General features: G+C 30.4%; 1 protein-coding gene across 1 annotated transcript; it reads left to right on the plus strand.

Moving 5' to 3' along the window:
- Positions 1-437: 437 nt before the first annotated feature.
- LOC129320601 (DUF21 domain-containing protein At2g14520-like) lies at positions 438-19,931 on the plus strand. Its single transcript, XM_054966166.1, has 12 exons — positions 438-654; positions 2,145-2,221; positions 3,593-3,676; positions 5,898-6,011; positions 14,578-14,664; positions 14,792-14,931; positions 15,624-15,711; positions 17,789-17,862; positions 18,749-18,864; positions 19,279-19,529; positions 19,619-19,665; positions 19,757-19,931. Exons 1-12 carry the CDS (start codon positions 438-440, stop codon positions 19,929-19,931), a joined length of 1,470 nt encoding a protein of 489 aa, XP_054822141.1.
- The last annotated feature ends 2,319 nt before the right edge of the window (positions 19,932-22,250 follow it).

The raw sequence follows: 22,250 nt of genomic DNA on the forward strand, positions 1-22,250 counted from the left end.
ATACATAGATAAATGCCATGACCATCCTCTACTTCATGTCATTGTGATATTATACTTATGACAGACAGAACTATTGGAATTAATTAATTTTTTTATAATATGTTAATTGGTAACTTCACACAACGTGATGCGCACATTCCATGTCAACCAACAAGAAAATGAGGACTGCAAATTTAATAATTTTATCAATTATTATAAATGTGATAGTAGTTACCCAAAAGAATATTTTATACTCTTGTTTGGTCTGTTAAAGGCTTAAAGTGTAATATTGAGTTACACATGCAAGTTGCCTCTTCGAGAGCTCCCACGGGTCTTGAACTACACACACACACACACACACACACACACACACACACACACACACACACACATATAAGTTCATTATATAGTCTTTGATCCGCACACTTAAAGTTTAATTAGCAAATTAACAAGCATGAATGGTATCTTCTTCTTCTAAGAAAAAAATGAGAAACTTTTTTGAAGAAGAGATTCCATGTTGTGAGGTTTCATTTTGGATATCACTTGTGATGAGCCTTGGTTTATTGCTGTTTGCTGCCACCACATCAGGACTTGCTCTAGGGCTCTTGTCCTTCAGTCAAGTTGATCTCGAGGTCTTTACTAAAGCTGGTCAACCTATCATACAAAAACATGCAGGTTTGTGTTCTCTCAATTAATTCGATTTGAAATTTCTTCATGATAGAAATTTCTATTTTTATTGTTAATTTGACAATTTTTATTTGGTCACATGCATTAATGTGAAAATTTCTTTCTTTCTTTCTTGTTCTTCGCCCAAAAACAAAAAAACAGAAAAAGCAAAATCATGTGATCGACATCTGATGTTACCTTTTAATCCAAATTTGAGTCACATCAGCAAGCTCCATTTGCATTAAAAAAAAAATAACAATAAACTCTCAACATCATTTTTTCATTCACTAAGCTTGAACTCAAGATCTTGCTTAATAAATAGTGTCATTATCACTTAGGTCAACCATTATTCACATGATTCGAAAGATCTAAATTTTGAGATGAATGAACAAAATCATTCCCAGCTATTTTCTCCAAAGGGTCATGAGTTAGTGCATGGAATTTTTATAAATATTATACCAATTTTAGAATTTGTTAACTCGTTTCTTTTCTTTTTTAATATATTAGTCCTTACTTACCTTGTCTCTTACTTTCGATCATGAAATCTGATAAAGTTTACATGCACGAATTACAACGTAAGGAAGTCACTACACAGGTTTCCTAAATTTAAAGATCGTCACAACATAAGGAAAATTATTAAAACCTAACATCATAACAATAATAGTGATAATTTTATCATTATTATTGCCTAGTTTAAAGTTCATTCAATATAAAGGAATTGTCACTTTATGATAAAATTTAGTTCGTTTGACTTTGGGAATAATTTCTACAGTGTAAATTTCACAAGTTTGCGACCCTTAATGGCAGTCAATTTATAAATGAGGTTACAGAAAACTCAAAAAATGAGTTAAAATAAATTAAATGCTTACTAATTATTGAGAAACTTTTGCTTCCAATATCTATATATGTATAATATAAAATTTATAGGAAGTCAAGTAATAAATTATACTCTCATTGATTTGTATTATAAAGCACTTTTATCTTAATTGCACTCCAGTGAGTTTGTTATTTATTTTTGAAATTATATACCCTTCATATTTACCCTAATTTAATAAGGTGTACTAAATAGAAAAAAAACCTTATTATTACACCCCTAATTAAGGATATTTTTAGAAAAATTTTATTAATTGTACCTTGAAAGACCTAAAATACCTTATATCTTTTAAAAGAATTCCTTATAATATTGAATGGAGGGAGTAAGTTTTGAATGGTGTAATTCATTTTAAACTCCATATTAAGCCTACAATCTAGTTGAACTAAGGTTTAATTAAATGGGCATTCTTTTTAGAAAAAATATTTTCTCATTGAACAAACACAAGAAAAATTAATATAATTGTGATGTTTTCTTATTTCAAAGATATTAAACAAGCTTATATGAAAAGACTTTGGTAAAAATCGAAGTTTCATTTTAGTTCAATTGTTGCCCCCTAAAGTGGAGAACAATGAAGGCAATTTAAACTGATAGCGGATGATAAGTTTTGTCATTTTTTTTCCTGCAGGGAAGATTATACCCATTGTTAAGAATGAGCATTTAGTTCTATGTACCCTCCTCCTGGCTAAAACATTTGCCCTAGAGGTATGTCAAACATATTCAATATAATTCTCAATATTCATAACTCTTGGGAGCTTTATATCAATAAATTTATTTGATAGAGTAGATTAAAAAAATATAAATCTACATAGTTAATCATGTATAACATGTAAACACGCTAGGAATATGAATTAAACCGATGATGACAAATGTCACTCCCGCACGCACACACAGTGAATCTTCTATTCCTTCAAAATAGGATAAAGAAAGGGCAACCGTGTAGTCTAGAGGCTGGGTCTTGCACCTTTATGTTTTAGTTGCACGTTTTCAATTATAATAAGGAAAAATATTACCCTATCATTGTAATTTAGATTAGTACTTTATTATTACAATTAGTATAATAGACCCCCAATTTTCGTATGAGTTCAAGAAGATTTTACATCATTCAAAAGAATAGTTTTTGTTTTTTATTATTATTTGATTTGATCTTGCCTACTTCTATTTTCAACACCAGTACTGACCGATCTTTCATAATTAATGCCAACCTACTGTCATATTCTTAAATATTTTTGCCGTTTGAGCCAATTCATTCGTCCTTGCCTTTCTTCATTTCAAAATGAACATCCAACATCTTGATTTTGATCAGGTTATTTGCGGTTAGTTATTTTTAGTTTAAAATTTCGGTTTGATTTATAATACGCTGTCCCCAATATTTTTATAGGCTGATTTATTCAGGAACAGTGAAATAATATTGTGCAATAATTGATTTTCTTGATTAAAAATTTTCAACAGAATTCCTTCTTCCTTTTTATTTGGCACATTTCCAATGGATATACTTCTTTGTTGTTTCTAGAAAATTTATCTTTTTTCAAGTTGATTTGTTATGTTATTTTTATACATTGTAAATTTAATCAATTGGTGGTAGTTTACTAAACTTTAAGTTAACTAATGATAAACAAAATCAAAGTAGATGTATTTTCTTTTTCAAAAAATTTTTCTTGCTCTCAATCTCAGCCATTCAATTCTAGATCCATCCTTGTCATATACCATTTGTAAAATATTAAGAAATATTTGTTTTAGTTATATGCAGAAGCTAATTAAGCTACATGAATAATATTCCTTACAAATCTTTAGATAACATGCAATATATATACTTATCTGATTTCAACCTCTCAAAACAATTTAGGATGGTCAGATTTCTATTAATTTCTTAAGAAAAATTAAGACTGTCTAAATTTCATTTCTTGTGCGTAAAAGTATATCTTTTGACTAAAAAATTATGAAATATGCATCATCATTATTTGTGCAATTGATCTGAAATGGATGCCCTGCAATGATCTTGATCAGACATTGAATAATTGTCAGTTCTGATATGTGATTATGAAACCTAACAATAAAATTGTGCTCTTGATGAAGGGGGTGTCTATTTTCATGGAGAAAATGTTTCCCGAGTGGCTTGCTATTATTTTCTCATGCACACTTTTGGGGTTCATTGCAGAGGTACAATTTTTCTGGGCTTAAAATATAAATTTACCCCCAAAGTTTTTTTCAGGGACACAATTAATATCATAAAATATTTAAAGGTGTAAATAATGTCACCTCAATATTTTTAAAAATTGTACAAATATACCTTATATATAAAATCCCTTTAAATTATGTAAATGACATATTGATCCCTCAAAATGTCATAATTCTCCTAAAATCCCTATCGACTTTTCTGTCATTAAGGAATTAATACAAAAGACCAAATTATCCTCAGTTTAGGAATTCAAATGCGAACATGCGAATTGCTGTTGCATTTTTGTGATCTTAAGAAGAAAAGTTATGAATCTTAGAATAAAACTTGTAAATGGTAATTGATATTTACAATACTTAAAGAATATCAGGATTTCAAATGCAAACTTGCAATTGTTGTTAAATTTTTACAATTTTAAGAAGAAAAGTTGTGATATTTGCAATATTTGAATGTCAGGATTTTAAATATAAACTTACGAATTGTTATTAAATTCTTGTAATTTTAAAAAGAAAAATTTTGAATCTTAGAACAAAACTTATTAATGACAATTGATATTTGAACTAAGGGCAATTTGGTTATTTATATTAATTTCTTAATGACAGAAAAGTCCCTACAGACTTTATTGGTATTATAGCATTTCGAGAGACACCAAACTATCTTTTACATAATTTGAAAGAATTTTATTATCATTTTTTTAAATTATTATTATGATGTTGATCCTTAATTTGACTATCAAATGCTATGTTTATAGCCATATGTTAGATTTATTTTTTTAAGCTGTCCATTGTGGCTATTTTAAAAATAAAAAAAAAACTCTGTACACTATTTGGCTTTCCTCTTCATTGTGAGGGTTGAATCTCTAAGCTTGCTCATCTTCTTTCATCCTCTTCATCACTGCTCAGCCTAAGCTTCTTCTCCCCTTCATTTGTATTCTTCTATTTTGGGGAATGAAATAGAAGCACTGATGTTGATTTGGAGAAGTACCTTATCTTGCAATAACCTACAACTCTAAAAGCAGCAGAGACAAACACATTGGATCCTGAATCCAAATAAACCAACCCATTCCTCGGTGTTATATTATTAACATATATCTTGGTTTGCCTTCATGAATTAAGAGGGGAGAGAAAGAAAGAAGAGCACCTGGTTAAGTTCAAATTAGTTGGGGTCACGAGAGTAACTCATTTTGGTGCCAAGGTATTGGGTCGATGGAAACAAAGAGTCTATAGTGACATGGCTGTTAGAGATTCAGTCAGGGGCTAGAGATCCGACCCTTTGCAATTTAGAGCAAAGCCAAGTGACATAGTAAACAGTTAAAAAAAACGTGTGCTATCGAACACTGGATAAGTTTGTACTATTTGCATCTTTAAATATTTTATGACGTTCATTGCATTTTTCAAAAAAATTCAAAAAATATTTGTACTTTAATCCATTTTTCTATAACACAAATATACTTTTGGGAGAATCTCACTTAGAGCTTCTAAAATATAAAAATTTACATTGCAAGCCCAATAGAATCTAAAAATGTATTGCAAACCCAAGAGCCTTTCTTGCAAATTTTGAGGTAGATGAAAAGACGCAATTGCCCTTCTCTTAAAGGAATGTCCATATATGTACAATATGATGCCCACAAATTCTCAATATAATGTTTATAAATGCACAACACATTTAGTGAACATAATCAAACTTGAAATGAAATATATAAGCAAGCAAATGATAAACAAAATAATGTCTATGAATATACAACATAATATTCATCAAATCTTAATACATTAAACATATAAAGACCTGCAACATTTGTACAACATACTTTTATTAAAAAAACATACTTCAAGTTAATGTTTATCAAATGTGTTATACATTCATGAATATTATGTTGAAAATTTACAAATATTGTGTTGTGTATACATGAACTTTCTATTGAGATAAGGGCAAATGCATCTTTTCGTCTATAACAAAATTTGTAAGGTCCCTTAGGCCTGCAATGCATTTTTATATTTTATTGGGTTGTAATGCAAATTTTTGTATTTTAATGGCCCTAAATGAGATTCTCCCTATACTTTTTCAAGTTTGATATGATCAGTTCATGACTTATAAATAATGTGGTATGTGTAGTTAAAATTTTAAATTTTATATTGATATGGATAATTACTTTTAAAATATGTTAATTCATTTCTTCGTGATTTATATTATTTGATTTGATGTCAGATTATCCCACAAGCCTTATGTTCTCGATATGGACTAAGTGTTGGAGCAACACTATCTCCTTTTGTTCGAGCACTTTTGCTAGTTTTATTTCCCCTTGCATATCCAATTAGTAAGGTAACTCATACTTCTATATCCATATTACACCCTTTATGTATTAAATATATAAATTTAAACCACAATATCATTCATGTCAATCACAAAAATAACCACATACTAATTTGCAATGATCTATTGTGTAAATGTAGATAAGCCAGTTTATACTTTTTGTAGGCTTGGCAAAAATATTTTAGGAAAATATTTTAGATTTTTATTTGTTGACCTTTACATATACACATAACATTTTATTTTTACCACCTAACCTTAGATGACAAATATTCATATATAAACTTGACAAATTATCCTTTTTTGTACACTAACACCTAGAAATATTGCATGCAATGTACACACATGTTAGCATGAAATCAGCTTTTAGGTGCAGTGCATCATGCCTTTTAGTGCCAGCCTTGCCGAAGGAATAAAACCTTAAAATAAGAAATGTATCAAACAATTGTGAATTTCCAATATCCTTTAGTGCTATTTCTTTAGAGTGCCAAAGCTAATTAAGAGATTAAAAGTATGCGAGAGTGCATGAGAAATGAAATTGCATTACTAGGAGGTAAATGCAATGGGTGCTTTAGTGATTGAAGGGGAAAGCAAAATAAACCACCTAAAATGTAATGTCCATCTTAACATTACTCAGAATCAAGACACAATCACAACTTATAATGGTAATTAGGAGTTACAAATCACTCCTAAATTTATCGTAAATACAAAATGGTTAAAGTAATTAAATATTTAAAAACAATTCAAAAATCATTTGGGATTCCCAAAACTCCTCAAATAAGTAATTTGAGCTTAAACCTAGTGATTTTTAGAAAGATGGGAAGCATGGAAAGCAAAGAAATAAAGATACAAGTAAATAGCGTCAAAAATATCATTTTATACATTTTGACATAGATGATGTAAACTCTAGTTTAAATAAGCAAGATTACCCTTACTAATCCACCTAACTAACCAAAATCTATGATAATTACCAAATTTGTAAAATATTAAAATAACAAATCCCTAGTTTTCATAATTTAAAATACTACCATAAACTTTCAATATTCCCAAATTAGAGTTCAAAACAAATGCGGCAGTATGGGAATTAAAGAAGGAATCAAATCAAGTGCATATATACTCTAAACAGTGAACTATGTACAAAGTAGCACATATGCCATGGCTAACTACAGGTGTGCCATGGTGTGCATGCCTCTGTCCCAAGCACCATGACACATTGAATGCATTTTTTGACAATAAACTTTGCTATCATATGATAGCACCTAGGATGAACTTCCAATGCATCTCATTTCTTCATCCAACATTCAATTGAGATGAACTAGATTTTTACAGAGAGATTTCTCCTATCTCTAACTAATGGCAAAAGTTTCATAATCAAATTATTTTTCTATCCAAAGTTGGACACCTTTTACAAAACTCACTTCTTTTCCATCTAAACTCACAACTAGGGTGCCCAAACCACAATATAAGTGCCAAAAGCTTACGATAACCTTTATACCACACAATAGACCATTCTGGACTCGTGCAACACACCATAGTTAATGAATTACACGTATTACATAAATTCACTACTCAACCCTTCAATTCATAAAAACAAGAAGGGGGAGATAACTTGCATAAAATTATTAATATCCATCCAAAAACAACCCAATTACACTTTCCCCTACTTGTACTACTATTTTAGTCCTATACAAGCTTTACAACTACATATCACTAGCTTAGGGCATGGAATACACAAAATATTTTCAGTTATAATGCAAGTAGACAAAATAATGGAATGAAATCCTAGTCGGCAAATTAACAATGCTCAATGCACATAATATATAAAACTGAGAGGCTTAAGAGTAGGATGTACTCAAGATCCTATGCCTCCAATCATTTTCCTTGATCTTGATTTGATGAGCTAGGTTCTGAAATATTAAATAATAAAGGGATGAGTACAACCACTGAGTAACCAAGGTTAACCCAATCTATATAGTTGCATATCATTAATCATAGATGCAAATGGTAATAAACTCAAATATCACATGCATATATCAATTATAGCCTTAGCTACAACAATAACAATTATGTGATTGGGCATGCAACACATATCATTAGACATATCACAATTATACACATCTTGGGTTCATAAAAATAACAAAAATATGCCCCTAAAACATGATGAACCGCAATAATAATAACCATATGACCGGTACTAAATGCATGATCAATGCAAACCTTACACCCTTCTAATACCTTTGGCATGGAATTAGTGGCTATTAAGTGGCTATGTCTACAACACGGACTAACACAACCTTCTACTTGCGAGGAGTTATCAGGACAAGATAAACACACTCTCTTGTGTACTATAGTTTCCCTCAATACTAATAATCATGGGATATTATACTCCTAATCTAGCTCCTCATGAATTGGTGGAGATTAGTTAGGTTCGAGTCCCTCGAAGAACAAGTAGGACAGTCCCAAATCAATCATGGGATGATGGTTAACTCTCAATTCCAATAGTCGATGCCTAGGCAAGCTTTCAATTCCAATGGTAAGCTGCTAGTACAATGTAGGTTTACCAAACTCCTCTTCATAGGCAATACTCCCACCATGTGACCAAGCATGCAACATATATCATTAGATATATCATAATTATACACATCTTGGGGTCATTAAAATAACAATCGTGTACCCTTAAACCTAATTAGACCATAATAATAACAGCCATGTGATTGGTGATCAATGCCAACCTTATACCCTCCTGATACCTCTGACATGAAACTGGTGGCTATTAAGTAGCTATGTCTACAACTCAAACTAACCCAACCTTCCACTTGTGAAGAGTTATCAGGCTAAGGTAAACTCACTCGCTTGTGCACTATAACTTTTTCCAATACTAACAACCATAGGGTGACGTACCCCTAATCTAGCCTCCTTATGAATCGATGGAGATTAGTTAGATTTGAGCCCTTTAAAGAACAAGTAGGATAGTCCCGAATCAATTATAAAATAATGGCTGCCTCTGAATTCCAATGGTTGGTGCCTCTACAGGCTTTCGATTCAAACGATAAGCTGCCAGTATCATATGGGTTTACTAAACTACTCCTCTTCCTAGGCAAAACTCCCACCAATGATCATGCTGTGCACATATAGACACTTAGTATGTCATGTTAACACCCTTACTGACATCATATCATATCCACACTATTTACCTTATCTATTATTCTCCTCATGCCAAATGTTACACATTCCTAACTCTCCACATGTCAAATACCACAAATTCTTTATCAATTACATGAGTAGAAATATGCACATTGTTTTCTACAAGCCAAAATCATTTCACACATCACCAAATTTGCATCAAAGGGTTCGCAAGCATTCAAATAATTTTTGAATGGTTTAAATCACTAACAAATAATTAATATACAATTATATAAACAAGATTTTGCCTGATTACCTCAAATCTTTAAGAGGTCAAAGGTTTACCCCATGAAACCACCACTTCCAAAGCTTCTTCTCAAGCTTGGATGGTGCCAATTGAGTCAATCTACAATAATATCATAAGGACATTCATTAGTATCCCTAGTTGAGTAATTTTCAATATTATAACTCCACATTCTCCCTTTTTGCCAAAATCATAAACTCACACCCAATCATACCTAATGGGTTTACTAGGTTCCACTAACCCACATTGTCATTATTAAGCCAACAACTCAACATTAATGACCATATAACTCATCCAACACCTCCTTAAATGCTAAATTCATATATCAACCACCAACCACTTATAAAACCATTAATATGGTTTTTAAATACTCTAAACAACCATCATTATATCTATTTAGCCAATAGGTTTAGACTTAAAGCTCATAGAGATTGAAAATCACTCTTTCAACTCAAACCTTAACTTTAACCTTCATGAAAAATGGAAGGAAAGGGAAGAAGAAAGCATCAAGCACTTATCTTATGTATTAGAAAGCTCCACAACGTCACTAATGGTCCCTAAGTTCATGCCCTAGTAGAGTAATAGGTATGCTCTCATTTTGCCCTTTTTCCTCTCTTCTAATTTTCAAATAAAACAAAAACTAGTTTAAGTAGAAATTTGGCCATGCGCCATGGCAAACACAGCCCACACCATGGTGTATGGTATATATAGGCCTATCCTTTGTTGGTTGCCTCAGTGCTCCATGACAAATGTCCTTCATGCCACGACATATGGTACAGAGGATCCTTCTTTAATTCTTCCTCACCTTTTGATAGTTGAATGGCCTAACTTCACTCCAAACCAATATTTCAAACTGAAATCACAATCAAATACACTTTTTAGACCCCTCTAGCCATACACCACATTAATAAACTTAATTACCCTTATTAAGTTTAGTTAATCAAGTTTAAATTTCTAGAATGTTACAGATGACATGGTATATGATACATGCACATTAATATAATGCATGATTGCTACTCATTCGATCCTCTAATACTTCTGACTGAATTGGTAGGCTACTTTGTAGAACCACACTATGTGTTTGGCTCCTAAGATCACCATCCATGGTAGGACTACCAAGCCAAGGTGTTCTAATATACTTTTAAACTACAGGTTCCTCCCATTACAAGTAATTAAGGTGTCGTTACTCTAACACTGCATCTTATGGATGCTAAGAAGCATTGTCTCCAATGTTGAACCTTTCCGGGCACTAAGAAGAGTAATTCTCCAACATCTCACCCTTTCAGATACTAAGGAGAATAATTCTCCAACACCACACCCTTTCAAGTATTAAGAAGAAATATAAGTAGAACCTAGTGTCTTTAGGTGACAACAATACTATATAGACTTTATCCCCACTATCTTCGCTAAGGTGAACTCCCACTCACTAACATGTCGCATTTCACTACATGTCTTCACTAGACCATATATATCAACTTTATAAACAAGTGTAATGAATACTCTTACTATTTATTTCAAAAGTATGAAGTTTTACAAATCAATACATTACACTTTTTCTAAAATACTTTACTTTTTACAATATATATATATATATATATAGATATAACTTATCACATACACAATCAACTTGAGAATAACTTTTACAGGCAAATAAATAATATAAATTATTTAGTTACCTCAATCTTTTTATTGCTAAAAGGGCTACTCGTTGTATATAACTATCAAAATCACCACTTGAGTTTCAAAGTAGTCCAACATGCCTTAATCTACAACATAACACCATATATCTCAACACATCATAACATGTCAAATTTTGTAATTTCAAATTAAACTAGGGCTTAGCCCTTAACTCCTTAACTTTCTTTCTTTCCCTCAAAGAACCACGAACCTCAGGAACTTAAATTAAACTTTAGAAGCCACATGCAACTCCTAGAACATGAATCCCAAGCTTATACAACAAAACAACTTTCTCTCTCTCTCTTTAAACTCTTGAAATTTTGAATGTACAATTGGTGATGAAAAAGGAAAAACTTACCAAAATGCATGATAGTCCAAATTAGCTTCCAGTATTGCAACTTGCATAAACTCTAGCACTGCCCTTCTTTCTCTTCTTTCATGCTCCTCAAATCTTCAATTCTCCTTTGACCTCAAATGTTAATTTATGACCTTTTAATTTTGAGTAAGGGCCATGCACTGCGGCACAGCACAACTATGCTACAACACATGGCACAAAATATGCCATTCACCATTTTTCTCCTTATTTAATCTTGTTTCATTTCCAAACTTCTTCCTAGCCTAACTAATGAAGCCCTAAGTCATTTTAGGCCACCAATGAAAGCTAGAATGTAGTTTGGAGCACTCTAGGTCATCTTTTAAGAGAACAATGCATACAAATTTTTAGTCCAATTACCAACAAGTTAAAGAGTGTTTCAAGTGATGCAACTAGGTCTAAAATGCAAGCAATAAATGTTTATAATTTTTGACTTTGATGAAATGATATGAATATGTGAAATGAAGAGCCCAAGTTAGAATCCCTAGCAATTATCCTTGAATTCCATATTTGAATCCACACAAGTAATCTCAATTGGCCTAATGTAAAAATACTTAAAAGCCTTTAAGTGTATTAAGTCATTTGACTCAACTTAAGAGTTTAAGCCAAGTGAATTAAAACTTAATATCATGTTCAGCCTTGTCCTATACCACACGAAATGCTAACCAATTTCAATGGAAGAAAAACTCATTAAGCTAAATTCATATAACTCATATGGATCTAGCTCAAGCTAAAACAAAACTTTAAACAAGAATCAACAAGAACACTCAAATTAGTTCATGAATTTCAAAACCAAAACACCATATTAAACTTCAATTCAACATCCATAACCTCAACTAAACATAAATTGGAATCACAAATCCATAACCTAATCAGATTACAAAATTTGAAATCCCTAAAGAACAAGAAGAAATTATAGAGTTGAGAATACAAATGAAGAAGACAAATATGGAATTCTCAAATTGCTAATTCATCTTCCTTGGAGCTCAATGTAGGATTAGCCACTCATACTCCTCTCTATCACTTGGTTGAGTTCTTGAGCTTGAGAAGCTTCCATAGATGAATGAAGATGAAGAACAAAATGAAATTTGGAAATGGTAGAAGGTGCTGGACAAATTGATATATGAGGATGAGAATAGGATATGTTGGATGAATTAAAGATGGATGAGGCTAGATGAGAATCTAGAATTGAATAAAGAAAATGAAATTTGGAATGAATCTATGATGTAGAAGACGAAATGGTGAAGAAGAGGAAGAGAGAATTCAGAGAATGTGAGCTGAAGAGCGAGAGTGAATATGAAATTATAAGGCTAAAATTGAAATAGAAAGCTTAAGTATGTGTGGAAAATATGAGTAGGTGATAAAACCAAAGTGAATTGGTGATAAAAACAATGAAGTCTAGATCTGATTTGGCTTGAATATCCAGCTGGAACATGAATTGATTTGGCTAGAAAATAGGCTGGAAATGGTGCCACATGAACTAAAAATATGAGCTAGAATTAGGCATTGAACATGTGACTAAGGTATGGGAAATATGACTTCACTTAGCGTCTTGATCAACTACCACCTCATCCCCTTAGATTTGGCTTGAAGTCATGCATAACATGCTCTTCATTTGCCTTGATGATGTGTCCTTGATGCTTCCCATGCTCCTTATCCTTTATTTAATTAATTCTTCCACAATTAAATCTAGAAACTTCATGCCAACTTAGCCCATTCTCTTGCTCTTGAATTCTTCCAAGCATGTTGACTAGTCTTTGATTGTTGATTCCAAATTTTGCCTCACAAAAATCTGAAGATAAAAATAGAAGGCTAAATAAATTCTAAAAAGAGAATTAAAAAGGAAGAGAAGAGAATTAATGCTCAAGATATCAATTTAGGGTTTAGAAGTGACAAATCAATCATCAAATAGTAACATTAGGGTTTACATGATCAATATAGAAAAGACAACTTAAAATCGAGCATGAAACCTTAATATGCACAATTTGATGCCAAAACCAAGTGTTTTAATATGTAAAATATGTGACTGATCACTGACCCTATCATCCTAAACATCCATTAGTAAATATGAAAACACAATTTAATCAATTAAAACTGCATAGTAACTTTTTACACCCTTAATTAGCGATTACACATAGATTAATACTTAGGATATTACATTGAAGGTCTGGACTGTAGTTGTTCAAGGTCACTCCGAGTGAAGTTAAGGTTGGCGCTAGGTTAATATTGAGATTGCACGAGGCCAAAGTTGATTTGAGGTTGAGTGTTAAAGTGTTTGAGAGACTTTTTAGTTATCCTCTCATTCCCTTTCATAGAGAAAGGCAACAATGTAGTCCTTTGAATTTGAATTCTTCCATCAAATGAAGCAATAACCATTTGTGCCGATCTCAGTAGTGCGGGTGTGCCCTATTGAGGGAGAGTGGTGAGGTCAGTATTTCTAGTTTTTGGAGAAGTGGAGAGAGTAGTCTTGAAAGTGGTAGTCACTCCATCAAAACGCGGCATCCCACTTAAACGCTTTTAAACTCTTTAAGTATTATTACTAATCAAACTCAAAGATATATATTTAAACTAAAATATTATTCCTTTCAATCAAAGAAATAGCCACATACTGATCTGCAATGATATCTTGTGCGTATCTAAAGATAAGCCAATTTATACTTTTTGTAGGCTTGGCAAAAATATTTTAGGAAAATATTTTTAATTTTTATTTTTTGACCTTTACTTACACATCATTTTGTTCAACTATTCATATATAAACTGGACAAATTATCATTTTTGGTACACTAACACCTAGAAATATTACACGAGCGTTATAAACATGATTTACTGAATAGTTGAATATTAAAAAAATTATATATAGAGTAAAAAATTAAAAAGAAGGGCTCACATACAAGGGTGCGGATCAATCAAAGGTTCTTTTTCCCCCTCGATAATATATAAATAATGTGTATTTATTAATTTCCTTCATTAATATTTGACAATATTTCTTCTAACATAACCATATTTAAGTTCATCATTATTAAAGCAAATAATTGATGTCAATTCAACTTAATAACTTACATTTTATTGATTATATATTGATTCATATATGGCGACAACAGGTTTTGGATTGGCTGCTTGGTAAGGGTCATACTGCACTTTTAGGGCGAGCAGAACTGAAGACTTTAGTGAATTTACATGCCACTGAGGTTAGATAATGTATAAGGATCAATTACATATAATAATCTGGTGCCCTATATTACATATATATATATATATATTGGGAATTTTTTTGGTTTTGCTTTTTTATTTTGTATGTTGAAATTCATTTGTCAGGCAGGGAAAGGTGGAGAATTGTCACGCTATGAAACTTCAATAATTGCTGGAGCTTTGGACTTAACAGTCAAGACAGCCAAAGATGCAATGACACCTATAAGTGAAACATTCTCTCTTGATATAAATTCCAAACTTGACATGTATGTTCTTACCTTTTTTTAACTCTATTAGTATAATTCCAAGTATTTTAGAGGATCTAGAACCCATTTTTCCCCTTAAAGTATTTCAGTCTTGCGTCATAAATCCTCTACATTTAGGCAATAGACTTTTTCAGGGTTAACTTATGGATATTTCTTGACTGTTTATAAAAATTATATAAATTCCCTCCAATTTAAACATTAAAGAAAAGCAAAAAGAAAAATAAATTACAGACATTTTTCTTGTGTTTAATTTGTTTAATCTTACTAGGACCTCTTTAGTATAATTTGTAATTTAGGAAAATACCCTTTGAAAATGTAGAATTAATTACACAGACCCCTCTCGAGATCTTTCTAATTAAAATTTCCCATGCATCCATCTTAAATTAATTATTTTTAGAGGGAGTAGGTAGATATTTTGATACTAGAAGGAATGCCCATGTGATTTTAACAAAATTTAGCAAACGTTTGTGCAATGGAACGAACCTTTATTTCACAGGAAAATAGAAACGAAGCTTGTATAAAGCCAACATTAAATGAAGAATATAAATTTCACATCTAAGGTGTATCCTTCTCAAATTTTACAAGAAGATTTCCATGAACTATTTTTTTTCCCCTTTTGAAGGATCTGATCGACTCAATTGTTCTGTCTTATTTCTTATAGTTTAACTTAAGATTCATTTTCTGGTCCATAGGTATACGATGGGCTTGATAATGAGCAAAGGTCACAGTCGTGTGCCGATCTATTCTGGTATTCCAACAGATATTATTGGTCTTATTTTGGTAAGCAACAAAACAATTGCATTTTAGTTTGTGATCTTCAAAATTCTTTTATGATACATTTGGATTAATGAAGATTTGGATTTGGTTCAAATCCTTCAGTTGGATACACAAAATTTTATGAATTTGGATTTGACTCCATTTCTTATTAGAATTTTTTTATAATTTCAAATTCTTTTTATAACCTGATCATTTAAAATTTTAATGATTTCAAATATTTCATTCTCTTCATGTTTTCACTATTAATACCTTTATTATTTTTATCATATCTCATTCTCTTTTCTCATTGAATTCATTATTCCTAATTTTTAATTTTCATTTCGAATCTCAACCCATTTATCTTCTTTATTTCAAATTTTTTTTGAAACAAAGAAGTTTAAATACATTGATTTTAAATATGTGGTTTGAAATGCAATATTTCAAATCTAAAATTCAAATATGAATCTACCTATCCAACTGCTACTTATAGTATGTTTGGATTAATAGAGATTTGGATTTGATTCAAATCACCCATTTGAATGTACAAAAATTAATTTGAATTTTATTTAAATTCAAATCCATTCTTATTATTGCAATTCTTTTGTAATTTTAAATTCTCTCTACATCTTAGTCATTTGAAATTCTAGCTAATTTAAACATCTTGTTTTCTTTATGTTTTTATTATTGATACTTCTATGGCTTTTGTATTTTTTCTCATCTCTCATTCTTGTCTCTCATTCCTAATTTTCCATTTTCTTTTCAAAATTCAACTCATCTATCTTTTTCATTTAAAATCGTTTAAACTATTCAAAGGATTTTAAATTCATGGATTTTAAATGTGAAATTTGAAGTGCATGTGAAATTTGAAATGTAATATTTTAAATTCAAAATTCAAATTCAAATCCATCAATCCAAACACTACCTTATAAAATTAGTATTATCATTTTCTATGTGATGTAAGCCAAAAAAAAAAAAAGATAATACAGGTCCATTGGATATTGGTTAAATAATTTGATTATGAAAAAATAATTATAATTGAATATATTATAGCATAATTATATTTGGATGGTTTTTTTGGAAATATTTTTAAAGATGCTATTTTTTTTTAATACAAAACCTTTAGAACTGATTATTTAACGAATCCAAACAACTGACACTAACTACACTAACTTCTAAATGTATTTACAATTATATAAGCTAGCAGTCTTTTTGAAAGAAGGATCGTGCTCGAGAAATTACCGGTTTCTGTTTATATAATATACTTTACAATTTTTTTTTGTAAATTCTCGCAAAAAATTTTCGTGAAATTCTTATATTGTTTGTCCACTTGCAAGTAAATCATTTAACCTTAAAATTTAGGTAAAGACATACTTCTCCTCTGATTCTATTTATAAATAATTTCTAGCATATTTCACCAGAATAAAAAAAAATTAAAATTCAACTTTTAAAAAATTTAATAAATCTTTAACTTTAGCTTGATTAAATACACATACTTTAATTATGTACTTTCTTTCATCACTATGAGGGGTAAAATGAGAAATTTGTGATAAAAATTTAATTATGTGCCTTATAAATAAGATTAAAAAATTAATTATCTCTTTATCTCATATAAATGGTTCTTTTTTATTTTAATTAAAGGGAGTGAGAGTTGATTCTTGATTGATTGATATTTTGGATTGAGATTAGTTAAAATTGATTTTGGATAAAACTTATTTATATAATTGATTATATCGACAACTTGATATGATTTTAATGATTGGTTCGATAAAAAAAGAATTTATTAAGTGAAGACCCTTAGTTAATTTATTATAATCTCAAAAAGGTACTCCCTCTGTTAAAAATATAGGGCATTTTTAACTAAATCTCACCCCTAATAAAGTAGTTACCTACTTTTAAATTAATCCTATATTTTCATATTTATCCCTATTAAACACCCCATAATAAATATAAAGTCACTATCAATAGGGGTACTTTTGGAAAAAAAGGAAATGATTACACCTCAATAGACTAAAAATACCTTACATATTTAAACATCCAACTCCTTAAAAAATACCTTATATTTTTGAACAGATGGGGTAATTTTTTTTCATTATTGATGTAGGTAAAAAATTTAATCTTCTGTCGTCCTGAAGATGAAACTCCCATTAAATACCTTACTGTTAGAAGAATTCCAAGGTATGCAATTGCTTTTTCATTTTCTTCTACTAAAGAAGTTTTTTCCCCCTTTGAAATGCTAATGTTGATTTGGATCATACTTGCTAGTAACTTTCGAGAGAAAGAAAAATAAAACAGCATAATCATCACGTACCTTGATGTTCTTAACTTTCATGTAAATCAATTGCTCAGTAAATTTTAAAGGTTAAAAAGCGTTTTGATCCCTCAACTATTCATGCAAGGGCATCTGTTATCTTAATTTTTTTTTTGGGTGATATAGTGTCCCTCTTCAACATTTAAATTAAAAACAGTGTAATTGTACCCTTACTATTAAATAGATTAAGTTTGATTGTTAATTGACCTATTAAGCTACAAAAAAGAACTTAAAAAATTACATTAAACATACCTATAAGAAAATTATATTAATTAAATTTCTTAAATTACAAAAAAAAATTTCAAGAGACTAATGTTATTTCTAATTATCTATGTAAAAGACTAAAATACCATTTTGACCCAGCCACATTGACCAATTATTAGGTGATTATCACATTATCATTGCTAGCAATAACTAGTAAAAATTATTACGTATACTAAAGTGTTAATTTTTAACAAGATATTATTAGAATAAATATATTTTTAACTAATTACAGGTGTTGTTGCAAACAATGATGATTTGATAGTTATCCGGCATATTCTATTAATTTGATAGCGTTGAATATATGCTAGATAATTATACAAAAAAAAAAAAAAAATATGCATGATTTACTTTTCAATGAGACTTATATACCTTATAATTTGACATCTTGCTCCGTTATCAATAACGTTTCTTTTAGACCAAGTCTGCTTTTTAAACTTTCCTCAACAGCACGTGTTGTTCTTAAATATTTCCCTAATTGATTATTAACAGAGTAGGTGAAGATTGGCCGCTTTATGATATACTGACTCAATTCCAGAAGGGTCAAAGCCATATGGCTGTAGTCGTGAAAAACAAGGACACAAGAACAACTTCCATTGTTGAAGAAGGCAAGAATCTTAGGATTTGAGTTCAGTAAGAGGTGGTAAGAATCCATCTTTAGACTTCGTTTAGATGGAGAGAAAAGTACTTGAAAGAAAATAGGAAGAAGAAAAAACTAGAAGAATTCATCTTTACTATTTTTAAAAGTTTTCTTACTTTTCTTTGCAGCCTAATTTTCTCTCCATCTAAATAAAGGATAACAGTCTGTTTGCAATTCAAAACTCAACTCATGCTATTTCATTTCAGCTTTCCGTCCTACGAGTTGCAAATGGCTATTGGGATGAGTTCTTACCATGTCTTACTGAATTTATACCTTTTACTTAATCGAAATCCATAATGTTGCAGGAATTTTCACAAGAAAATATAAGTCCACTATTCTATCACAAATGGGATTTAAGATTGTAAAAATATTGTACTTGTAGGAGTTGGTCCTTCATCAATTGTGAAGCGGGATTATGTGAGCATCTCCACAGACTGGAATTCACTAGAAACTGAATATTATAGCGCGACACTGAAGAATATGATGGACCATGAGGGCGGTTCAGATCCACTACATAAGAAATTAAAAGAAATCCATGAAATTGATTCACCAGAGAATTCTGATTCTCTTCAAAGTAATGAGCAAGTGATTGGTATCATAACTTTGGAAGATATTATGGAGGAGCTTCTTCAGGTTCATTATTCAATTAGTATATTACAATTGCTTCGTAATAATACAATTTTAAGATCATGACTGATGTTTTGCTTCTTTTGTTTGTGAAGGAAGATATATTGGATGAAACTGATCTATATGTTGACGTCCACCAAAAGTGAGTATTAATTGTTCTATTCTATAGACTCATAATCTTTTATATATGTCTTGATGTACTTGTCTTGATATTGTGGTTTATATATTTTCAGTATTCGGATTAATCTAAACCATTCAAGAAGAGCATCTTCATCATCAAGGTCGAGGTCGTTTCAAAGGCTTTCAACTTCTCGTCACCAATGGAAAATTTCCAACTCGCCATCATCTCGAATTTCCTTCTTTAGTCCTTCAGATATTTTACCCATTTCTCCACCTAGACGAAGCTAATCTGCATGCTTTCCACAAAGAATTTGTCCCGTTTTGTATAGTGTTAGTTGTGATTTGACTTGCATAAAAGTTTTAGTTGGAGCTCATAAGAACTGTCTTTTGACTCAACTTGATTTTGCCTATGTGAAAATCAAATGCGCGCGCCAACTTTAAAACATGCAACGACACGTTTTTTTCTTATGTGAAAATATCAAAATGCTTTTGGTGAAAAGAGTAAGACGTCAATTTTGATTTTTAACGTGTCAACGAAGAGCTCTATTGAAAGATTGTCTTTTTGGTTTCAAATATTAATATTAACGCGACAAGGAATTGCTTTGTGAAAGACAACTCCTTTATAAAACCATTAATATAAATACAACACTCTAGACTTGTTGGAATTTACGGATCCACACTCGATGGGAATTAGATCATTATGTTGGAGCAACAAGTGGATTTGACATTATTCCATAAATCATGAGGTTTGACCGGAATTAGGAATTAATCTAGATTGATTTCTGATTGAATTCCAAAATAAGAAATATTCATCAGCAATTATGGTGATTATTCCAATCAATTATTCCCTCTATTATGAGATAATTTAATGTCAAGGTTAAGAAATCACCCTACAGCAAATAGTTATCTCTCAGTGCACGTTATTCCCCCCACTCTCCCTCTCTCCCTCTGGTGCATTTTCTGTGCACTTTAGTTTAGACTCTAGTAGTCTAAACTCGTATAGGTAGTTGGGTAGATTCGGCTACACCTGGATTAGGTAAGACTCTGACCCGATTTCGTTATTTGGTATATTATTTATGTTTAATGTTCATTCAAGACTAATTTTGTAAAACTAGAAGCAGGAACAATGAGTATAAGCTGACACTACAAGAAAATAGTCTTTTTCACAAAGAAATTTCTCACGCAATTGAAACATGAAAGTTTCTTGCAGATTTTCTGACAAAAAAATCAGTCTATGCATGATTGCTTACAATTTTTTCTCATGATTATGATATGAAAGAAATATTTATGAGAATTGCTTTAGAAAATCTGCAAGAACTATAGCTTGTTATGGCACCAATTTGGTGGCAACTTTTTCACGACTAAAAGTTGTGAGAAAACAAAAGGAAAATTGTCTAAACATAGTATAAATAGCTTCTCATGGAAAATATAGAAAAGAGGTTCTCATAAAATTTGTACCCATGAGAAACATTATTTTTAAATGATAAAGTTCCCGTGCTTTTTATATGAGAACTTCTTTCAGAAAACTATGCATGAAAAATCTTAAGGTGGTTAATTGTGCTTTTGCAAGAAATTCTCACCGATCAAAAGTCTTTTGAGAAAGTCTTTTAAGCAAATGTTTCATATGGTTAGCATAATGATAAGAACTTCTTTTGATGCATTATTCATGAGAAAAGTTTTCAAGTTTTTTTCTTTAAAATACTTCATAGATATTATGCCAAGAGAACTTCTTTCAAATTCCTACCCCTGAGAAATTATTTTGAATGTCTTTCACAGTTTATTAGTTGTAAGAAATTCTTATTAATAATCGTTGTGAGAAAATTATTTAAATTTAAATTTATTTTTCCAATAATTTTGTTTTATGAAAAAAATTTATTTGTATATTTTTTTATTTTATATGAAATGTGATTATTATATAAATCTTTTTCACTCTTTTAGAAAAAAATCATTATCATTGAGACATCAATTGTATAATATTCACCACTACATAAATGTAATTTGGTAGCATACATTTTATGGATCCAAATTTCATGCTCATCACCCAAATGGGTGATCTTGACTCTTCACTTCACTTTAAACTGATCTTTTCCATTAATTTTAAATTAATTTTTAAATATTATATTTTTGAAAATGAAAATTATAACAAAATAATATTAAATCTTGATTTTTTAAAGTATATCTAAATAGTCAATTTATAAAAATTAAAAAAATTAATATTAAATTAGATTGTTTAAATTATATTTGTATTGTTCAGAGTATATTTGAATAGTCAATTGATAAAAATGTGGCAAATTCCCTTAAGCTAAAAAACCCCCTTACACAAGTGATAACAAATCCTCTTAAGTTTCCCAAACTTTAGTTACTCTATTTTAGAAGTGAAATACAAAGATAAATAGAGTAAATTCAATAATAAATCACTACTGCAATAAAACTCTCTCTCTCAAAGTGAATATAAAATTAATGAAGCTCATGGAATAATGAATGTAACAACAAGAATTTGTTATAAATGCAATAACTTCTTTTTCTTTTTGCTTCATAAATGAGTCCTATTTATATTTGATCCTTAAAATACATTCGTTAGACTCAAAAATTAATTGTTGGAGTTTT

Source organism: Prosopis cineraria, unplaced genomic scaffold (genome assembly GCF_029017545.1).
Source record: "Prosopis cineraria cultivar Desert tree isolate PC_DT_omini unplaced genomic scaffold, ASM2901754v1 PC1, whole genome shotgun sequence".
Lineage (NCBI taxonomy): Eukaryota > Viridiplantae > Streptophyta > Magnoliopsida > Fabales > Fabaceae > Prosopis > Prosopis cineraria.